Source organism: Carcharodon carcharias, chromosome 10, assembly GCF_017639515.1.
Source record: "Carcharodon carcharias isolate sCarCar2 chromosome 10, sCarCar2.pri, whole genome shotgun sequence".
In the NCBI taxonomy this organism is placed as follows: Eukaryota; Metazoa; Chordata; class Chondrichthyes; order Lamniformes; family Lamnidae; genus Carcharodon; species Carcharodon carcharias.
Genome location: NC_054476.1, coordinates 57,127,965 through 57,147,131, shown reverse-complemented (window position 1 = coordinate 57,147,131; position 19,167 = coordinate 57,127,965). Strand labels below are relative to the sequence as shown.

General features: G+C 40.4%; 1 protein-coding gene across 1 annotated transcript in view; it reads right to left on the bottom strand.

Moving 5' to 3' along the window:
* The window catches only part of ppp1r32 (protein phosphatase 1, regulatory subunit 32), a 127,660-nt gene that overhangs the window by 28,976 nt on the left and 79,517 nt on the right, over nt 1-19,167 (bottom strand). The window contains exon 8 of the mRNA XM_041196646.1: nt 16,848-17,033. Within this exon, the coding sequence (XP_041052580.1) occupies nt 16,848-17,033 (186 nt within the window). The remainder of the gene's footprint in view (nt 1-16,847; nt 17,034-19,167) is intronic.

Here is a 19,167-nt window from a genome sequence, read left to right as displayed (position 1 = left end):
GGAACACTGGCAGTAGTGTTCTATCAAATTATAGCATGTTACAGCACACAAAGAGGCAAATCTACCCATTGCTGGCTCTCTGAATGAGCTGTCCACTTAGTCTTAACCCTCTTTTCTGCCCCGTATGCTTTCAGATTTTTATTCTTTAAATATTTATATGCTTCCTTCTCAAAAGCTGTTATGCATTTTGTGTTCACTACTACCATAACCATAACCTGCATAAAAAAGAACCTCTTCAACATTTCCTTTGCTCTTTCAGTGGTAATCTTAATTTTTCTACCCTTATTACTGATGCACAACCAGTTGGAAACAGTTTCCTCCAACCTACCTGATCAATGGCCCTCATAATTTCAAACATCTTTATCAGTTATTTTCTTGATTATCTTTGTTTTAATGAAAAGAGCATCAGTTTATTACATCTTTTGTCATAACTAAAGCCTGGCTGGAAAATTTTGGGATATTTCTGGTGCATAATTGGGATCAATAGTTTGGCCAGAAAATCTGGCAGATGTTGTTTCCATTGGTTCTCAGCCATAAAATTGCTCCCCTGAGTATATACTCAGCCTCCCCTGCCACACCCTATCCACAGTGAAGACTTCTCAGGAGTAGGCCATTTTCATGGAGGAGCAGAAAAAGCAGCACAGGATGGAAGAGAGTCAGGCAGCATTTAAGGATAAAATGGTCAGCTAGATATTAGTTTTGTCCCATAGAATATAGAGGCAGCACAAATCATATGAGGGCCTTACTGAGGAGATGTGTACAAGAAGAGTATGATTCCCCAAAAAGACAATGGAATAGCTCTGCTACCTATTGCGCATGGACCTGCAGCATAATGCAACTACTCTCTTTTTGGCTTTGGAGGTGAACATCATGCTCAGCTTTTATGTTGCAGGCTCATTTTTTGCATCTATAGGCAATGTCTATGTTATCAGCCAAGTTACAATACATTCATGCACTAATAAAATGACTAAAAGCACAGTACATCTGGGCAATTTGTCATCTTTGGCAACACAACAAGGCTGCAAAGAAAACAAGTCATCCAGTTTTACAAGGTTATTCGCATTTCCAAGGTCCAGGCACAATCGATGACATCTACATTACTTTGTGTGAGCTTCCACAGAGCATCCCCTCAACTACCTCAACATGAAGGCCTTCCAAACACTCAATGAACAGGTTACCTGGGGCAAAGGATTCTACATGTCAACATCAGATAAGCTGGATGTTATCTTGATCCCCAAAATTTTAACCTCCCTGATTTTTCAAGGAAATAAATAAGGTCAACAGATAGCTCCAGTAACAAAACTTGCTTTGTGCTGCCATGGATAATGACTTCCATTAAGAATGACTCAAAGAGCAGCAGAGAAACATTTCAGCAACACACTAGATTGACAATTAAGAGGAGCACCAAGGCACGCATGAATGAGCTTATTGAGTGGGGTAGTGATAAAGGCCCAGACTAATGATTTGGGGACATGGGTTCCAATCCCACTCCAGCAGCTGGTGGAAGTTAAATTGAATTAACAAATCTGGAATATAAAAGCTAGTCTCAGTAATGGTGACCATGACAACTATCATTGATTGTTGTAAAAACCCTTCTTGTTCGCTAATGTCGTGTAGCGAAGGAAATCTGCCATCCTTACCCATCTGGCTTACATGCGGCTCCACCACAATGTGGCTGAAGCTTAATTACTCTCTGAAATGGCCTAACAAGCCACACAGTTTAAGGGGAATAAGGAATAGGCAACAAATACTGGCCTTGCCAGCGATGGCCACATCCCATGAAATTTTTTTTTTAAAGTCTCTCTGAATTTCCTTCCATCTTTCTTCATCACCATCTCCTCCTCTTTCTCCTCATTATCATAGTGCACAGGAAGGTAGTTTTGTCTCTGTTCTTCCTCATCCTCATCATCATCAGGTGATGCAAGTGCCATTTTTGGCAGGTTTGCTGCCATGGATACCCAGCAGTTGGTGTCGCTTGTTGCCTATTTCCTTGAGAATGGCTGAAGGTCTGAGTTGGTGAAATTATGGCATTTATTCTGTGCTAGTGTGCCACACCCTTCTGCCTTGTTTGACTACATCTGCTAGCTCTGTGTGCCAAATGCACTTGTGGTAGACATTCCTGAGAAATATCAGAAAAAAAATTGATGATACATACAGTAAAGTTGGATGCAAGTCAAGTTAGTGAGCCAAGCATTAGTCCATACTTACTGCTTGTCCCTTGTCTGTTACCACATTGTTCAGCCAGAACTCTCTTTTTAAAGGCTGCATTCAAGTTTCAAAAAAAGCTACTCTTCTCACAGGTTATGTGTGGAATTATTCATTTAACAAAACTTATTTTTCTGAAAAGAATCTAATTTCCATTTGAATGAGTGATCTTCTGAGTATTGAAGTAGCTTAGTGCATCCTGAATATTATTGCCTTCAACACTAACTGCTGGGGTATAGATGGAAAGTATGAATCACAGAAAAAAAAAACTGCCAAGACAAATAAAAAGAATTAAAGGTCTCTAAGAACAATTCACAATCTACTGGAATGAGACTGTACAGCCTTATTGATCCTTTATGAGCCAGTAAGGTTATGTAAGGACCATAAATCATGGCATTAAACAGGGTCCATAACAAAATTAATTACCAGCCCTAAATGACTACAGCTGGAATGATTCATAATCTCATAAATCCAGCAATTTCATGATTGCCATTCATTTCAATTATGATCCTCATGGTGAGAAAGGATTTTTATTGGCTTTGGTGAGGTTAGCAATGGAACAGCATGACTAGTCCGGTAATTTACAAAGGATCAGAACTCATGGGGAGAATCTTTGCTCCATCGGGGGGTTGTGCGGGGGCAGGTGTAGGTGGGATCCACAATTTTACGTGGGCGGGCCAATTAAGGTCCGCACGGCACGAAAGAGCGCAGTATCTCCCTGAGGCACTTTCGCTTATAAAATATTGAATAGAGGTAAAACAAAACTTTAAGGGCATGTCCCCTCATGTGAAACTGTCACAAGAGCTGGGACATGTCCTTTCATTTTATTTAAAATTTTTCAAACACTTTAAAGACGTTCATCCCGCCTGTGGATGAGGTTCCATGAAAAATGCAAAGGCCGCCTGGGCTCTTTGCCTGCCCGCCAACCTTAAGGTTGGACAGGCAGCTCAGCTAATTGCATTATTGGTTTTTTAAATGGCCTTAAATCTAAATACATCACCGCATATCACTTTACACCTCAGTGCGGGCCCCGTCCCCGCTTGCTGAGCCGAAGATTCTACCCCATGACATCTTTTTTACTCTATAGATAGTTGAATTTTGTACAAATTAATAATGGAGAGCATTATTAAAGGAGCCATTCTAATGGTGCAACTTCCTAGCAACTTCTGGAACATTGGCACAGATCTTTCGAGACCAATGTATGACTCAAGATGCGCATCGAGGCCCCATGGAAGTCCCAACGCACTGACTCAGTGGGAATTGTCTAGGATGTTTGAACTTCCAATGAGCAATTCTCCTGCTACCCTGGACCCTCCGCAAATGTCTCTGATTACTTATCTGGATAGTAACCTGAGGAATGTTAGACAGAAAAATCCGAGTTTAACTCCTGGTTATCTGCCCACCTCCAATCACTCACACTGACACCTTACAACCACCCCCCCCACCCCCCCGCAGCCTTGACCTCCCTGACTAATACCCTAATACCCCATCAGCCCGTGACTTAAACAATCCCTCTCCCAACCTGACCTAACTGGCCCCCGACCTGACAACCCTTCCCGACCCGACTACCTACACACTCACCTACCCACCTCACCCACCTGCCACAGCACCCACCTAACACCTCACCCACCTGTCCCCTACGCATCTGCCATCTCACCCACCTGCCTCCCTACCAGCCTATCTACCTGCCACCCTAACCACTTACTGCACCCATTCTACCCATTCACTCATTCACCCATTCATTAACATTCATCCATCAGCCACTCATTAACATTGAAACTGGAGTTTTAAACTTACCTTACATCAGCCAGCGCCATAAAATGGTGCTGTGTCTTTTGCACTGAACCTCTTCACTGCTCTCTGCATGGATCCCGCACTGAGGGAGTTCTTTTGTATCATGGATTGGAAGTCTGGCCTTTTTAAATGTATCCAGGTAAACGGGTAGTTTTCAGTCTGATCAGCATCGGACAAAGCGGTTCCAATGCTAATCAGACAATTTGGGCCGTTATCTCCCCATTCTTAACCCCTCTTGCTTCTTCTCCACCCCTCAACCTATACACTCTGTACAAGCCCCACACATATCACCTTTTCACTGACTCTCACATTCTCTTTCTGCAGGGCAAAACAGTGCATAAAGCAAGTGAGAGGACAAAGACCAGGGAAGGAATAGCCACCATCACAGGTCTCAAACAAGCAGAACAAGAAGCCCTGGAGACTGGTGGCCCAAGTAGAACTGTGGGCAACAAGAAAGGCGAGACTGATGACTTTGCCATCAACAAATTTGGCACGCTTATACTTCAGTTCAATATTCAGTTCACCAACTGCAGGTTAAAAACAAAGAATCTGCACTGAAATCTCAAACAGGACATTCAGCTCCAGGGGACTGCTCTATCAGCAATTTAACACTTTGTCATTACTGCAATACAGTGTCATCTTAGAATATGCACACAAGGCATAAAGTAGCCCCCAAACCCACAGTGGATAAAGAATGGTCAAAAATAGGAGCAATAAACTGGGAAGTAGAAAAGGTTAGCTCAATCAAGAAGAGATCCAGTGCAAATTAAGCAAGCACAAAAGTTAGCAAACTGGATTGATAAATCAACTGTGACAAACCTTCAAAGATGAGATGCATAGAGTGCAAAATAAATACATTTTTAGAAGGAAAAACGGGAACATTTCAAAAACTAGAGTTCCTTTGATAAATACAGAAATTACAACTCAATGAAAACTAAAAAAGGATGAGCATGATAAAGTTAGGCTAAAAATAGTAAAGATAATTATGAGAATATAGAAAATCTAGTGGTGAAGTGAAAAAAAGAAATTAGAAAGGTGAAAAGGGAATATGAAATAGGTTAGCAAGTAATCTAAATGGGAACAGTAAAGAGGGTTTTATAAACTTGAGGGTGAGCAATTTAGCTCACTTTCCATCATTTTGACCTGAAAAGCAGGGGGCCCGCAGTAGACAATAAGCCCACCTGATGTGATATTCAAGAAGGTCTGTAAATTGGCAAGCAGTTTGCCTGCCTGAAACTGGCATATGACTATTTAAATATGCAAATCGGGGTCATAATACAGGCACATTGCAGGCACTGGGCAGTCTAACTAGCAGTCTGTAAAAAATAGGCCCTGGAAATTTTGAACTTTTACTTTTGTGGGCCCAGGATCTGTAAGAGTGCTCCTCCTGGACCCACAAATAGTATTGCCGATCAGCTTCCCTGGCCACCAAAATAAAAGCCCATCCAAGGCAAAGCAGCAAGTTGGATCCAAAATTGGCTCAAAGGCAAAGGGTAATGACCAATTAGTGTTTTTGTGATTTGAAGGTCATTTACAATGAGGTTCTGCAGGGCACAGTACTAGCCCTTTGCCTTTTTTGGTACATATCAATGTTTTGGACTTGAATGTAATGGCAATTCAAAAGTCGGCCGTGTGGTTAATAATGAAGAAGAAAGCTGTAGACTGCAGGAAGGTATCAATGGACTTGCCAGGAGCAAATGGAGTTCAGTCCGGAGAAGCATGAGGTAATATTTTTGGGGAAGGCTAATAAGACCATGGAATATATAATAAATGGTAGGATACTGAGAAGTATAGAAGATCAGGGGGATTTTGGAGTGCATGTCCACAGATCCTGGAAGTGGCTGGACAAGTAGATCTCTATTCGTCGAGGCATAAATATAAGAGCTGGGAGATTATGCTGGAACTGTATAAATGGCTAGTTCAGTCATAGCCGGAGTGCTGCATGCAGTTCTGGTCACTACACTATAGGAAAGATGTGATTGCTAAGGGTAATTTCTAGGATATTGCCTGGACAGGCAAATTTTAATTATGAGAGAAGACTGCACAAGCTAGGGTTGTTTTCTTTGGAACAGGGGAGGCTGAGGGGAGACCTTATTGAATGTAAAATAAGGGGTCTAGATAGAGTGGATAGGCTCTATTCCCCTTGGTTGAGGCATCCATTGCCAGGTGGCAGAGAGTTAGGGTAAGAGGTAGGAAGATTAGAGGGAATTCAAGGGGAATTCATTTCAGCTAGACAGTGGTGGGGAACTGGCTGAAAGGGTGGGAGATACTGAAACTCTCATAACATTTAAAAAATACTTGGAAATGTGCTTGAAATACAATAACCTTTCCTGCTACAGACCGAGTTGGAAAGTGGGATTAGGCTGGATGGCTGCTTGTCCTTGGACACAATGGGCCGAATAGACTCCTTCTGTGCTGGAAGTTTCTATGATTCTGCGTTAACTTTGACTCCCTCTTGACCAAACTTGCTTGTGAGTCATTCAAGTTCTCACTCTTACACAACCATAGTACATAGTTTGCCAATGGCATTTCAATCAGGTCCAACCTGTTTCAGGCAGAAATCAAATTTCTTGGTCATAAGGAGTAAAGGAGTAGTCAGAGAGACCATAGCACCCCTCAGGACTAAAGGGAGGAGGGAGTCAATTTGTGAAGGATGAAATTGTGTCAGATATTAATTAAACGTGCTGCAACAATTCCTACAAATGAAATTTTACCAGTGGAAGTAAGAAGGAGTTGATCAATTAATAAAACTAATGGTAGAAATGGCAGTAGTAGCAGAATTCAAAATGGTAAATCATCAAGCTCTTATTGTAAGTATTAATTGTATAATAAAGTTAATTCTATGCTGGTAATAGGCACTAACCCCCCCCCCCCCCCCCCCCCCCCCCCAAAATAGGCTAAAACTATGGTTGTTGGGTTAAGTACATAGGAAATAGCAGGAGTAGATGACCATATGGTGTTAAGGAGTGGCAGGTGATGTGTGCCAGGCACACCAGGGACCAGTTTCTACAAGGGAAACTTGGCCACGCTATCACAATGGTTTTGCAATTTGTATTTATTACGAGAAGGTTTGTGCATTGAAATCAGAAGTAATGAGTTCACTAACGCCTTTAGAAATTTTAAAAAATAAATTAAAACATTTATTAACAAAAGAAAAAAATTCATGCACATATATAAGATTACAATTATTTAATACTATAACAAACCCCCTACTTACCCTCTTTAAGGCAACAGTCCCAAAATAGATTTTCAATTTAAATAGGCAAGCCAGCAAGTTTACCACAGCACCCAGCCTGGCACCTTATCACATATCTTTTGGAAATCCTTACATCCACTGGTTCTTCTTTATCTACCTTTCAATTTACATCCCCAAACCACTTTAATAAATTGGTCAAAAACAATTTCCCTTCAGTAAAAATCATATAGGCTTTGATCATACTATGATTTTCTAAGTACATTGATAATACTTCCTTAGTAATAGTTTCCAACATTTTCCAGGTGACTGATGTCAGGCTAACATAGCCTGTGGCTCCCTGTTTTCTCTCCCCATCCTTTCGTGCCTAATGGTGATACAGTTGCTAACACACAATCCACTTAGATTATTGTAGAATCTAGGGAATTTTGGAAAATCATAACCACCACGTTCACTATCTCTGCTGTTATGTAGGCTATCAGGTCCTGGGGATTTGTCAGATTTTAACCCCTTAGGTTTCTCCAGCACTTTTCTCCACTGATATTAATTACCATAAGTTTCTCACACTTATTAGTCCCTTAGTTACCCTTTGCTTCTGGTGTGTTAATGTTGTCTTCCACTGTGAAGACTGACAAAATATTTGTTCAACGTCTCTGCCATTTTCTCACTTCCCATGATAATTTCTCCTGTCTCTACCTCTAACAGACCAATGTTTACTTTTGCTATTCTATTAAATTAAATATAATTTTAAACAACATTTTGAATGTGTTTTAATATTCCTAGTGAGTTTTCTCTAATATTCTATTTTTCCCCCTTTTTATCAACCTTTTGGTGGCCCTCTGCTGGTTTCTAAAACAATTCCAATCCTCTTTGCCAAATGTTAAGCGTCTTCTTTTAATCTGATACTATACTTAACATCCTTAGTAAGCCACAGATGGATCTTTCTTGCTAAGTTTTTAAATGGAATGTATTTTTAGTCACTTGTTAATATACAACTTGAGTATTGCTCAAAAAAGAGACATGCTGCTGAATATCAGAGCATATTCATAAGAATAACAAATCTCAAAGAGAGCAACAATTTATACTGCATAAGGAAAGGGTCTTATTGGTTGGCAAGTGGGCTCTGATTGGTAGCGGTTTTATCATGGAGAATGCATCAGGGAACAGGTAACTGCCAAGCTTTTGTTAAAATTCAAACCAGGCAGCTTGACTCTGATTGGTCAAGGCATTGCCATGGGGAATGAACCAGGGAATGGCCCAAACTTTTGTTTAGTTGAAAAAGGAGTAATGCATGGACATGTCCTGTTTGCAAAGGATAGGACTCTATTTGTGAATATATGTATGTATTTTTGTTGAACATTTTTAATTGTTTCTTTAAATGTTTCCCACTGTTTATTTATTACCATACCTTTTAGTCTATTTACCCAATCAACGTTAGCCAAATGTCCCATCATTGCTATGTAATTGACTTTGTTTAAGTTTAAGATTTTGGGACTGAAGTATGTCACTTTCAAATTTAACATGTGTTAGGAGGAGCAATGTGTAATTCTGTAAATGAATACATTAGTGTGTAAAGAATGGCTTCAGTTCTATCCTTCACCAACAGGTTTTCTAGAACAGAATATGGTTACCTAAAGATGAAGGTTGGAACGCAGGGGAAAACAAAAATCAGAAGCCACAATCTTAGCAACCATTGTGAAAAATGGCAGAAAGCAAGTGTAAATTGTTGGCATATGATTGCTGTCCAATGTTCTTGAAGTCTGAACCATATGAACAGTGGAAGAATGAAGTCATACAACCATGCCAGCTCTCTGTAGAGAAATCTAATTAATCCCATTCCCCTGTTCTATCCCTGCAGCACTGTAAGTTCATTTCCCGCAAGTGCCCATCCAATTTCCTTTCAAAATTATTCATCGTCTCCACTTCCATCACCCTCACAGGCAGCGAACTCCAGGTCACTACATAATAAAGTTCTTTCTCATATGTATCATCCTTGTATCTCTTGCGCAAAACATCAAAACTTGTCTTCCCTTGTCCTTGTACCATCAGCAAATGGAAACAGATTTTCTTTGTCTACCTTATCGAAACCTGTCACAATCCTGTAGACCTTTATCAAATCTCCTCTGCTCTAAGCAACACAGCCCCAGTTTCTCAAATGTAACCTCATCTCTGGAACCATTCTGGTAAATCTCCTTGCCAACCTTTCAAGGACCCTCCCATCCTTCCCAAAGTGTGCTGAATGCAATATTCTGATCGAGGCCCAAGCAAAGCTGTATACAGGTTCAGCATAACTTCTGTGCTTTTGTAATCAAAGCCTCTATTTATGAAGCCCAAGGCCCCATATGCTTTATGAATTAATATCTCAATATATTTGAATTATTGAAATTTACAAGAAAGGTTATCTGAAAAATGCCTGAGGCATGGTCAGATTTTAACAGGTTTTGAAATAAAAATGGTCATTTCATGGGGGAATAGATCGTGGACCTTAATATACTATGAACTGTACATAAGATTGACTAAATTAAATTTGGGGATTCCTGGATCAGCATTAGCATTTAAATTTCTGGATTGTGCCGGATTTTTTATGGATAGGCTCATGGTTCTAACTAGTGTTTGGTTCTCAGGGAGGGAAAGTCCGTTGGATCAGATGTCTGCTCCCGTGAAAAAAATCCTGGGAAAACAAAGTTATTTATTCCAGCCATCATGAAACATATGGGACATTCTGTGGTGTCACAATAATAAAGGACTCAATGATTTCCAGTTTTTGAAATGTCCCAGACCCTGGAGGCTGGCAACAATATAATAGAAGGGTTAAAGACAGGCAAAATGAAAGATGAAAGCACTTTTAGCAGATCTGGCTATTACAACAGAAGACAGAATTGGAACCATAATAACAGGCAAATGAATTCCAGTAATTCCAAAAAACCACTTAATAGATGCTTCAGGTATGACTCCAAATATCATTATGCGATGAATTGCCCAAAGTGGAGAAGCAGGGTCCTTGATATGACAGATGGCACAGAATTCTGAGAAAGAGGATGAACATAATGATAAATCTGAACAAAATGTACTGATCACAAGGAATTATAGTTCTGTGTGGTATGTGTTACTCAGAGTCATTTAACTGTACAGTGCTAAATAATTATTGTACTTCGATATGATGTAGAACATAATGGTTAAAATGTTACCTTGATTTACTCAGTAGTGAGGATTGATGCAAGGTTAAGGAAAATTGATTTAAGTCTTGTGATGACGACACAGAGAGGTCACTAAAGAGAGTTGTATTCCATGTGAAATAGCTGGAGGAAACCATTTTATAACTACTAATGTAGTTTCTAGTAAGATACCTATGTTGCTGAGTAAACCCTCTTTGATAAAGGCATAAATGCAACTTGACATAGATAATGAGGCAATTAATTTTGGATAATCAATGGACCTGCAGTTTACCTAATCAGAATATTATTGTATCCCCTTAACAAAGCCTAATGTTTCTCTTCAGTGTTATAGGCAAGTACTAATGGCATGGGGTGACAAAAATCAGAGAAAGAAAAAATATTGTCTTGAAGTTACATAGATGATTTGCCAACCCTACTTGTCAAAGGTTAAAATTCTTACAAAAAGATATAGATGCAGTTGATGAAGGGCATACAAAGCGAATCGAAGAGATTAATGAGAAGTGAGAAATCTGTAAAAAGTATTTGAAGCTGCCACCACAACCTATTCTAAGCCTTCCATTGGCTCATGACTTTAATAAGGTAGTAGCCATGCAGCTAAGGGTATGGGGCAAAAATGGAAATACTTTCATCCTCTGTTTTCTAGACCTGGCGACCAGATTTAATCTTTTTACAATCATGCCTAGTGAGGACTAAAGGGTAAAACTTTTCAAAATCATGACAAATGGATATGGACCAGTGTTTCTGACTGATAATAAAGGGGAATTTTCCAATGAAAAGTTCAGAGACACATGTGAAAATATGAACATCATGGTCACGAATACCGCAACTCTGCACTGTCCAAGGGCCCAAACACTCCTTTCAAGTGAAGCAGTATTTCACTTGCACTTCCCCCAACTTAGTCTACTGCATTCGTTGCTCCCAATGCAGTCTCCTCTATATTGGAGAGACCAAACGCAGACTGGGTGACCACTTTGCAGAACACCTTCGGTCTGTCCGCAAGAACGACCCAGACCTCCCTGTCGCTTGCCTTTTAACACTCCACCCTGCTTTCTTGCCCACATGTCTGTCCTTGGCTTGCTGCATTGTTCCAGTGAAGCTCAACGCAAACTGGAGGAACAGCATCTCATCTTCCGACTAGGCACTTTACAGCCTTCTGGACTGAATATTGAATTCAACAACTTTAGATCTTGAACTCCCTCCTCCATCCCTACCACCTTTCTGTTTCTTCCCCCTCCCTTTTTTTCCCAATAATTTATATAGCTTTTTCTTTTCTCACCTATTTCCATTATTTTAAAGCTATACCTTTTATGCCCTTTTAGTCTTATTTCACTCCACCCCCGCTAGAGCTGTACCTTGCATGTCCTGCCATCCATTCTTAATTAGCACATTCTTTTAGAAATTATCACCACCTTCAACACCTCTTTGTTCTTTTGTCTGTGACATCTTTTGATTATCTGCTCCTATCACTGCTTGCTTGTCCCTACAACCACACCCCCCCCACTTCTCTCCCCTCCCCCCCCCCCCCCCCCCCCCCCCAACCTTAAACCAGCTTATATTTCACCCCTCTCCTATTTTTACTTAGTTCTGTTGAAGGGTCATGAGGACTCGAAACGTCAACTTTGTTCTTCTCTGCCGATACTGCCAGACCTGCTGAGTTTTTCCAGGTAATGCTTTTTTTGTACCGCAACTCAAAGTCCTTTTTGTAATGAAATAAAATTTTAGATGATCAACCAGGCTGTAACTTGACAACTGTCCTGGTAAGGGTCGTTCATGCATTTAGTTCCTATCAATTGGTCTGCAGGTGGAATCGCAAGTTGCCGTTGTGTTATGTGATAGTCCTTCTACGCTAGAAGTACTTCAGTTAGGTCAATTGTTTGCTGCACATTGGGAGTCCTAGTCCAGGATTCTCTTAAGGTTAACTTGCAGGTTGAGTCAGTAGTTAGGAAGGCAAATGCAATATTGGCATTTATTTCGAGAGGACTAGAATATAAAAGCAGGGATGTGCTGCTGAGGCTTTACAAGGCTTTGGTCAGACCACATTTAGAATATTGTGAGCAATTTTGGGTCCCGTATCTCAGGAAAGATGTGCTGGCTCTGGAGATGGTCCAGAGGAGGTTCACGAGAACAATCCCAGGAATGAAAGGCTTAACATATGAGGAACGTTTGAGGATTCTGGGTCTATACTCAATTGAGTTTAGAAGGATGATGGGGGATCTGATTGAAACTTACAGAATACTAAAGGCCTGAATAGAGTGGACATGGGGAAGATGTTTCCATTAGTAGGAGAGACTAGGACCTGAGGGCACAGCCTCAGAGTAAAAGGAACACCTTTTAGAACAGAGATGAGGAGAAACTTCTTTAGCCAGAGAGTGGTGAATCTATGGAATTCATTGCTACAGAGGGCTGTGCAGGCCAGGTCATTGAGTGTATTTAAGACCGAGATAGATAGGTTCTTGATTGTTAAGGGGATCAAAGGATACGGGGAGAATGTGGGAGAATGGGGTTGAGAAACTTATCAGCCATGATTGAATGGTGGAGCAGACTCGATGGGCCGAATGGCTTAATTTCTGCTCCTATGTCTTATAGTCTTATGGTCTTATTTGAATGCTTTACATGCAGAGAGATGGGCTTTCATCAATGCAAAGGTACATTATAAAAGAGAGAGTTATAATGAATGGAAAGACCTGGTAAGGTAATAGGTTGTGATGACAAGACAGTACTTAGCTGTTATGACCAAGCAGTTGGTACGGCTGAGTTTTTAAAATATCCCAGAGGGAACCTTTAAAACTATAGGTTATGACATTTGTTTAAGTGTTATGTTTGAGATGCAACTCTAAATTCAAGAATCAGCCCACCAGTTCTCTTTACATCAAACTAAATGAAACATTTTATTAATTTACATAGGTTAAAATATATATAAACATGGCTACAAATTACTACTATCATAACTTTTAACAAATTCCCAAACTAATCTCCAGTAAGGCAACAGCAACTCATAGACTTAACCAAACAAAAGGCAAAGCATTTTCACCTTACAAATTCAAAATGAGGTTCCTCTCACTTTGGTTCCTGTGGAGACAGTTGGAGGCTTACAGCTGCTTTTGATCTCACATTACCCCTACCCTGCACACACAAAATTGCTGAAGTTATACCAAGCACCGCTCATTCACTTTTCACTTTGGACTGGGTTTGGAGCTTCAGGAACTGTTGTATTCTTTACTCAAGCAGTTGTTGATTCTTCTTGTGTTCCTGCTCCGCTCTGCCCCCACACTCCACCCTGCGCCCCCCAACCTCCAAACAAAACCAGCCTACCAGCTTCTAAAACAGTTTTCCAGGCATGATTTTTTCCAAAGCCATAAACCACCATGTGACCCTTTTGTAAACAGTCCACCAGGATCAAGATGTTTCCAGCTTCTTTAAAGCTGCTTAATTACCTTTTCTTGTATAATGTGGTCTTGTCCAAATACAGCAGCAACCAGAGTCCTTGCACTAATCCTTTAAGGGAATGTCTTTTAAAAACACAAATTCTCCCAGCATGCTCTTTGTCCTCGAAGATGAACCATTTTCCGTGATTAAAGCTTTTATGACAACTGGTAAGGGGAACCAGAAATAATCCAGCGAGTTAGCACCTTTGAGGTCCTGCTTTTTAATCTCTCTCCTAACTCCCTAAATTCTGCCTTCTTTTTGCTGATGTCATTGGTGCTGAAGTGAGCATAGCCTCTGACTGTTCATCCTCACCCTTCCGAGTGCCCGGTAGCCACTCAGTGATATCCTTGATCCTGCCTTCAGGAGGCAACAAATCATCCTGAAGTCACATCTGAAGCCCCTGAAATACCTGCCCAATTCCCTTACGATTGCAACCCCAACCACAATGACTCATCCATTCTTCCTACTCCCCATCCAAGGGCTTGGCTCTGCCTGCACTCCTGAGGAACCATCACTCTCGCATATTCAGAGCTGAACACTAGTTAGATTAATGAGATGCACTCATGGGATCCCTGCCCGGCCTGCCGTTGTTCTTCTGGCAGCCACCGATTCCCTCTCTGCTGGCACATCTTTAATCTGCAGGGTGGCCACCTCCATGAATCTTTCGGCCTGACGATGCATTGTACTGATTCCAGCCACTGCTCAAGCTCTGGAATCCAGAACTTGAACTGCACAAATTAGAAGCAGAGATATAGCAGCACGAGTAGAAAGTTGGTTGAAATATTGGAAATAAAATGCATTCCCTGAAAGTGAAAAGGACCCCATGGAAAACAGTATTAAGAGAGACTTGAAGTAGAAGGCTAAGGGGAAATTCAGTTGAGGTTTTAAAATGATGAAGAAATTTGATGAAGTCAGTAACTAGAGGTTATTAATTAAAAATTGCCACATGATGGTGAGGAGAGTGGAAAAATTTTAAGAATTTTTGGAGCGTGTAATATAATATGATAGTACAAAGTGTACACATAACAAACTTGAATATCTAGTTCAGGTCGCAACCCATTGTCATATCTTGGGTTGTGTTATTATATAGTTAAATATTGAGCACTGTGAGTAACGCCTCGAAACAGAGCACCCAAACCATTTAAGCCATCGACCTGAGAAAACATGTCTGGCAAAACGCTAAACTTGTAACAGGCTAGAATGCTACCAAATGATCCAGATATGCAGACCTGTAAATTAGTACCAATATTGAAATCTCCAGTTTTGTTTTAAGATTTTTCATTTTGCAGAGAATGGAACACTAATATCGATGCTTTAAGAATAGGGAAATAAAATACAACCAACAATCAGAGGTAATGCAGGAAAGCTCTAGATGCAATAGGCCGTATTTAAAAAAACATTCAAGTCAGTGGCAGCGCAATAAGAATTTTGCTTTAACAGATGTGTATTCTGGGCAGCCGGCCACATCACTGAACTTGGGGCTGATAAAATGATAGAAGAGTGTGTTTCATGTGTTTTAATGCTTTCCATCTACTTTAATGAGATGTGGTAATGGGCTTTCCAGATATATAGATCATTCCAATGGCCTCTAAAAATATTAAATAATGCAATGGATTTCTTGGAGTATGTACACAGTAAAGGCGATGTTTTGGTCATGTGACCAATTTTGCAGCATAAAATATATCCACATCTTAGCGCTGTTTCTTTAATAGAATTCAGTATTGACTGTATGGTCCAATGTGCTTCAGGGTCCCGGTGCAAGGACCAAATGGGCACTCCAAGCCCACACTTGCCTGCAGCAAGACCAGTGATGCAATCTTCTGGGAGGCAGCCTCCTAATTGGCACCAGAAAATTGGCACCGCTACCAGAAAAATGTCTGTGAGGTTGCAAAATCACCCCAATTGGAGCCTTAACCATCTTAATTGGCTGCCTGCAGCCATGGAGCAGACAGCCAATCTCATTCCCAGCATGCCCCTTGGGGCAGCAGGATTGCATCAGGCAGCTGTTCTGATATGGCTCTCCTCCTATTTTTCAAGCCCACACACCCGCCCCTTCATGCCCCACCTCCTAGCCCAACCACAGGGCCAGTAAACTCCAGCCTTACATGCTTTTGTGCAGTGCAGCAGCATTTCTTAAACCTAATAAAAGGATGAAAAAATGTATTCTTCCGGGAGGTAAAAAATGTTCAAGGAAAGAATCTATTAACACAAGAGACAGTACAAGGGGCCTTAATCTCAACATGGTGAGGGTGAAGGCAGGAAGAAAAGCATGTCGGATAGTATGTTCTGTGCAGCACATTTTTGGCCTCTTTCAATGGCTGCTTGTTGTGTTACAAAGAATATTTCTATGTATGGAATTGGAGAGGCTGCAAAATTCTGAATCGAGAACACCGGCTGTTGAGGTGCAGGACTGGGAAGTTCCAAATTGGGGACTAGAGTATGAAGAACTAGGGAGAGCTTTTATTCTAGGAGGAAAAATATACTGTACCACTGGTATTTTATGACAAGCCATTAACTCACACATTGCTTTTAATAGATAGGGTTCAGGAAGGCACACTTTTCTAGTTTACCCAACTGTATGAAAAAGCCATCTTTGTTTTAAATAGAGCCTCTTCCATCAGTTAAGAGTGAATTCCCAAGCATTAAGAATGTCAGCTTGGCTCGAATGCACTCACGGTTGAATGAGAAGGTTGTGGCTTCAACCTGACCTCAGAACTGGAAAGTGTAATTTCTGTTGACATGGCAATGCAGTACTGACAAAATACTCCCTTTGCCAGCCAGACATCCTTTCAAAGGGACATTCAGTTCAGGTGAACATTAAACAAACTGTGCAATTATTTGAAGGAACTATCTGCTGTCCTGGCCAAATATGTTCCTCTTTCAACCACCACTATCAAAAATAAATAAATTGGGCATTCCTTTTCATTACTATTTCTGGGATCTTTCTGTGTGAATGATGACATGAACAACTGTTACTAATTCTAGAACACAGAACAAGATGCTATAGCACATAAATTCAAACCTGGAACAAAAGAGAAAACTGCTTTCCTTACCTTAGCACCAACATTAACATTCCCCAGCAGTTCTGTTTTTAATGGTCTATGTTCTGGTTTTGTGTAGGTCAGGGTGTTGATACTTCTAGGTTCATCAAGATGGCTTCTGTTAAGGTACTCAACTGGGTCTTCCTTCTTTAGCTTCTCTATCTTATCAGTGGGTAGGTTCTCTAGCCCGCTTGGTAGCTACGATAATGAGGTGAACAATATTAGCATGACTCCTGGGTACACTTTCAGTCCAAATATTTAATTAGCTGTAGCAATTGTGTCATATTCTACTGAACCTGGTTTCATATGGTGTTTATCTCCTAGCCGAAAACAGGCAGCATGCAAACATTTGTGATTACCAAGCAATTTATAAATGAAATAAAAATTTTACACTGCTAACTTAGTACGCAGTTAGGAAACTGCACTTTGGGAATTATTTGAACGCGTGTGTTTTGATTCCCAGAGATCCCAAAGTCGTCTGTCATCTTAATTATGTACTTATTTTATTTTCTCCTCCCCTGGAACAATATTGTTCCTGTATGAGTGCTGACAATGAGTGCATGCAGGGTATTTGACTGCTGCAGATGTGTAACTGGATCCTGTACTCACCTGACATTCACACAAAAGTATTATCTACAAGGAGTCGCAGTAGCAATCATGGCTTTGGCTGCTTCTTCTCCCTCTCTAGCCCTGAGATAGCAAGGCAAGTATAACATCATTGCCTGGCTGAGATCAGTTAGAGCAAACCACAAGTTGAACCTGCTTATCCCTATTTAAAGTGCCACAATTAGATTCTGAAAGAAACTTAAGTTTTGCGATATATAAATTAGAGCGCAAAGAAAATAAACATGTGAGCACTGGTTAAAAAGATAAACTTAGGAATTCTGTCAGGGTTCTTCACACAAGGAATAAATTTCTGGGCGGAGGCAAAAATACTTGGATCCATTAAAGAAATTTGTAGGTTTTTGTTTTTTTTAAATCACAGTGTAGATGAGCTTAAGCTCAGACTTTCTAAGCTTTTTGGTCAAATGTGCTAAGGCAATGGTTTCGGTCAATGTGGAATGGTTAAACAGAGTCTAGAAAAAATAGGTGAAGATTCATGTTTCTGCTGCACACCAACTCAAGTCATGCATCTTTGAGTTGTCAGTCTGACTAAAGTGCTGTCAAATATTCTGTTTCATTCTAATCTTACAACATGTGAAATTTGTATTGATGCAGGCACAATTTCCTAATGTTCTCATAGGAAAGTACTATGCACACAGATTCCATTTAAAATTACATGCTCAGGGCTGTTCATTTCTCTTTGCTGTATGGTAAATTCCTAAAATAAGCAGTAGATTATGTTTGATCTTTTGGAGGATGCTAGAGAGTCATTTGCACCAGAGATGACTGATGGCCTGCGCCTACCCTTATATGCAACCCTATGTCCACATTCAGGCACAAATAGCTGGGAATGTCTGAGGACAATTGTCTTTCCTTCATCAATGAGACAGCAATGGATTAGCTTAAGATGATTAACGAATTCAATACAGTAGATACAGAGAAACTATTCCTTCTGAAACAAAAACAAAAATAGCTGGAAAAATTCAGCAGGTTTGACAGCATGTGCGGAGAGGAATACAGTTAACGTTTCAAGTCCGTATGACTCATACATCATGAGTCATATGGACTCGAAACGTTAATTGTATTCCTCTCCGCAGATGCTGTCAGAGCTGCTGAATTTTTCCAGGTATTTTTGCTTTTGTTTCAGATTTCCAACATCCACAGTATTTTGCTCTTAACCTATTCCTTTTGGTGGGAGAGTCCAGAACAAGGGGCATACCTTAAAATTAAAGGTAGGCTGTGATATTAGGAAGCAACTCTTTGCACAAATGATGGCATAGTGATGGCACTGTCACTGGACCAGTAATCCAAAGGCTCAAGCTAGTTCCCTAGGGACATGGGTTCAAATCCCACCATGGCAGCTGGTGGAATTTAAATTCAATTAATAAAATCTGGAATTGACAACTAGTTTCAGCAATAGTGACCATGAAACTAACATTGATTGTCATAAAACCCATTTAGTTCACTAATATCCTTTAGGGAAGGAAATCTGCCATCTTCACCTGGTCTGGCCTACATGTAGTTGATTCTTAACTGTCCTCTGACAAGATTAGCTAGCCATTTAGTTCAACTGGAATTAGGAATAGGAAACTTCATGAAGATGTGCTTATGTCAAATAATGATTGTTAAAACATTGGCTGGAAACATGAATTGAACTTCTAAAAAAACAGATTTTATAAAACACAGACTAAAGGTGACTTAACAGCACATTTAATGGTGGCTACCCAAA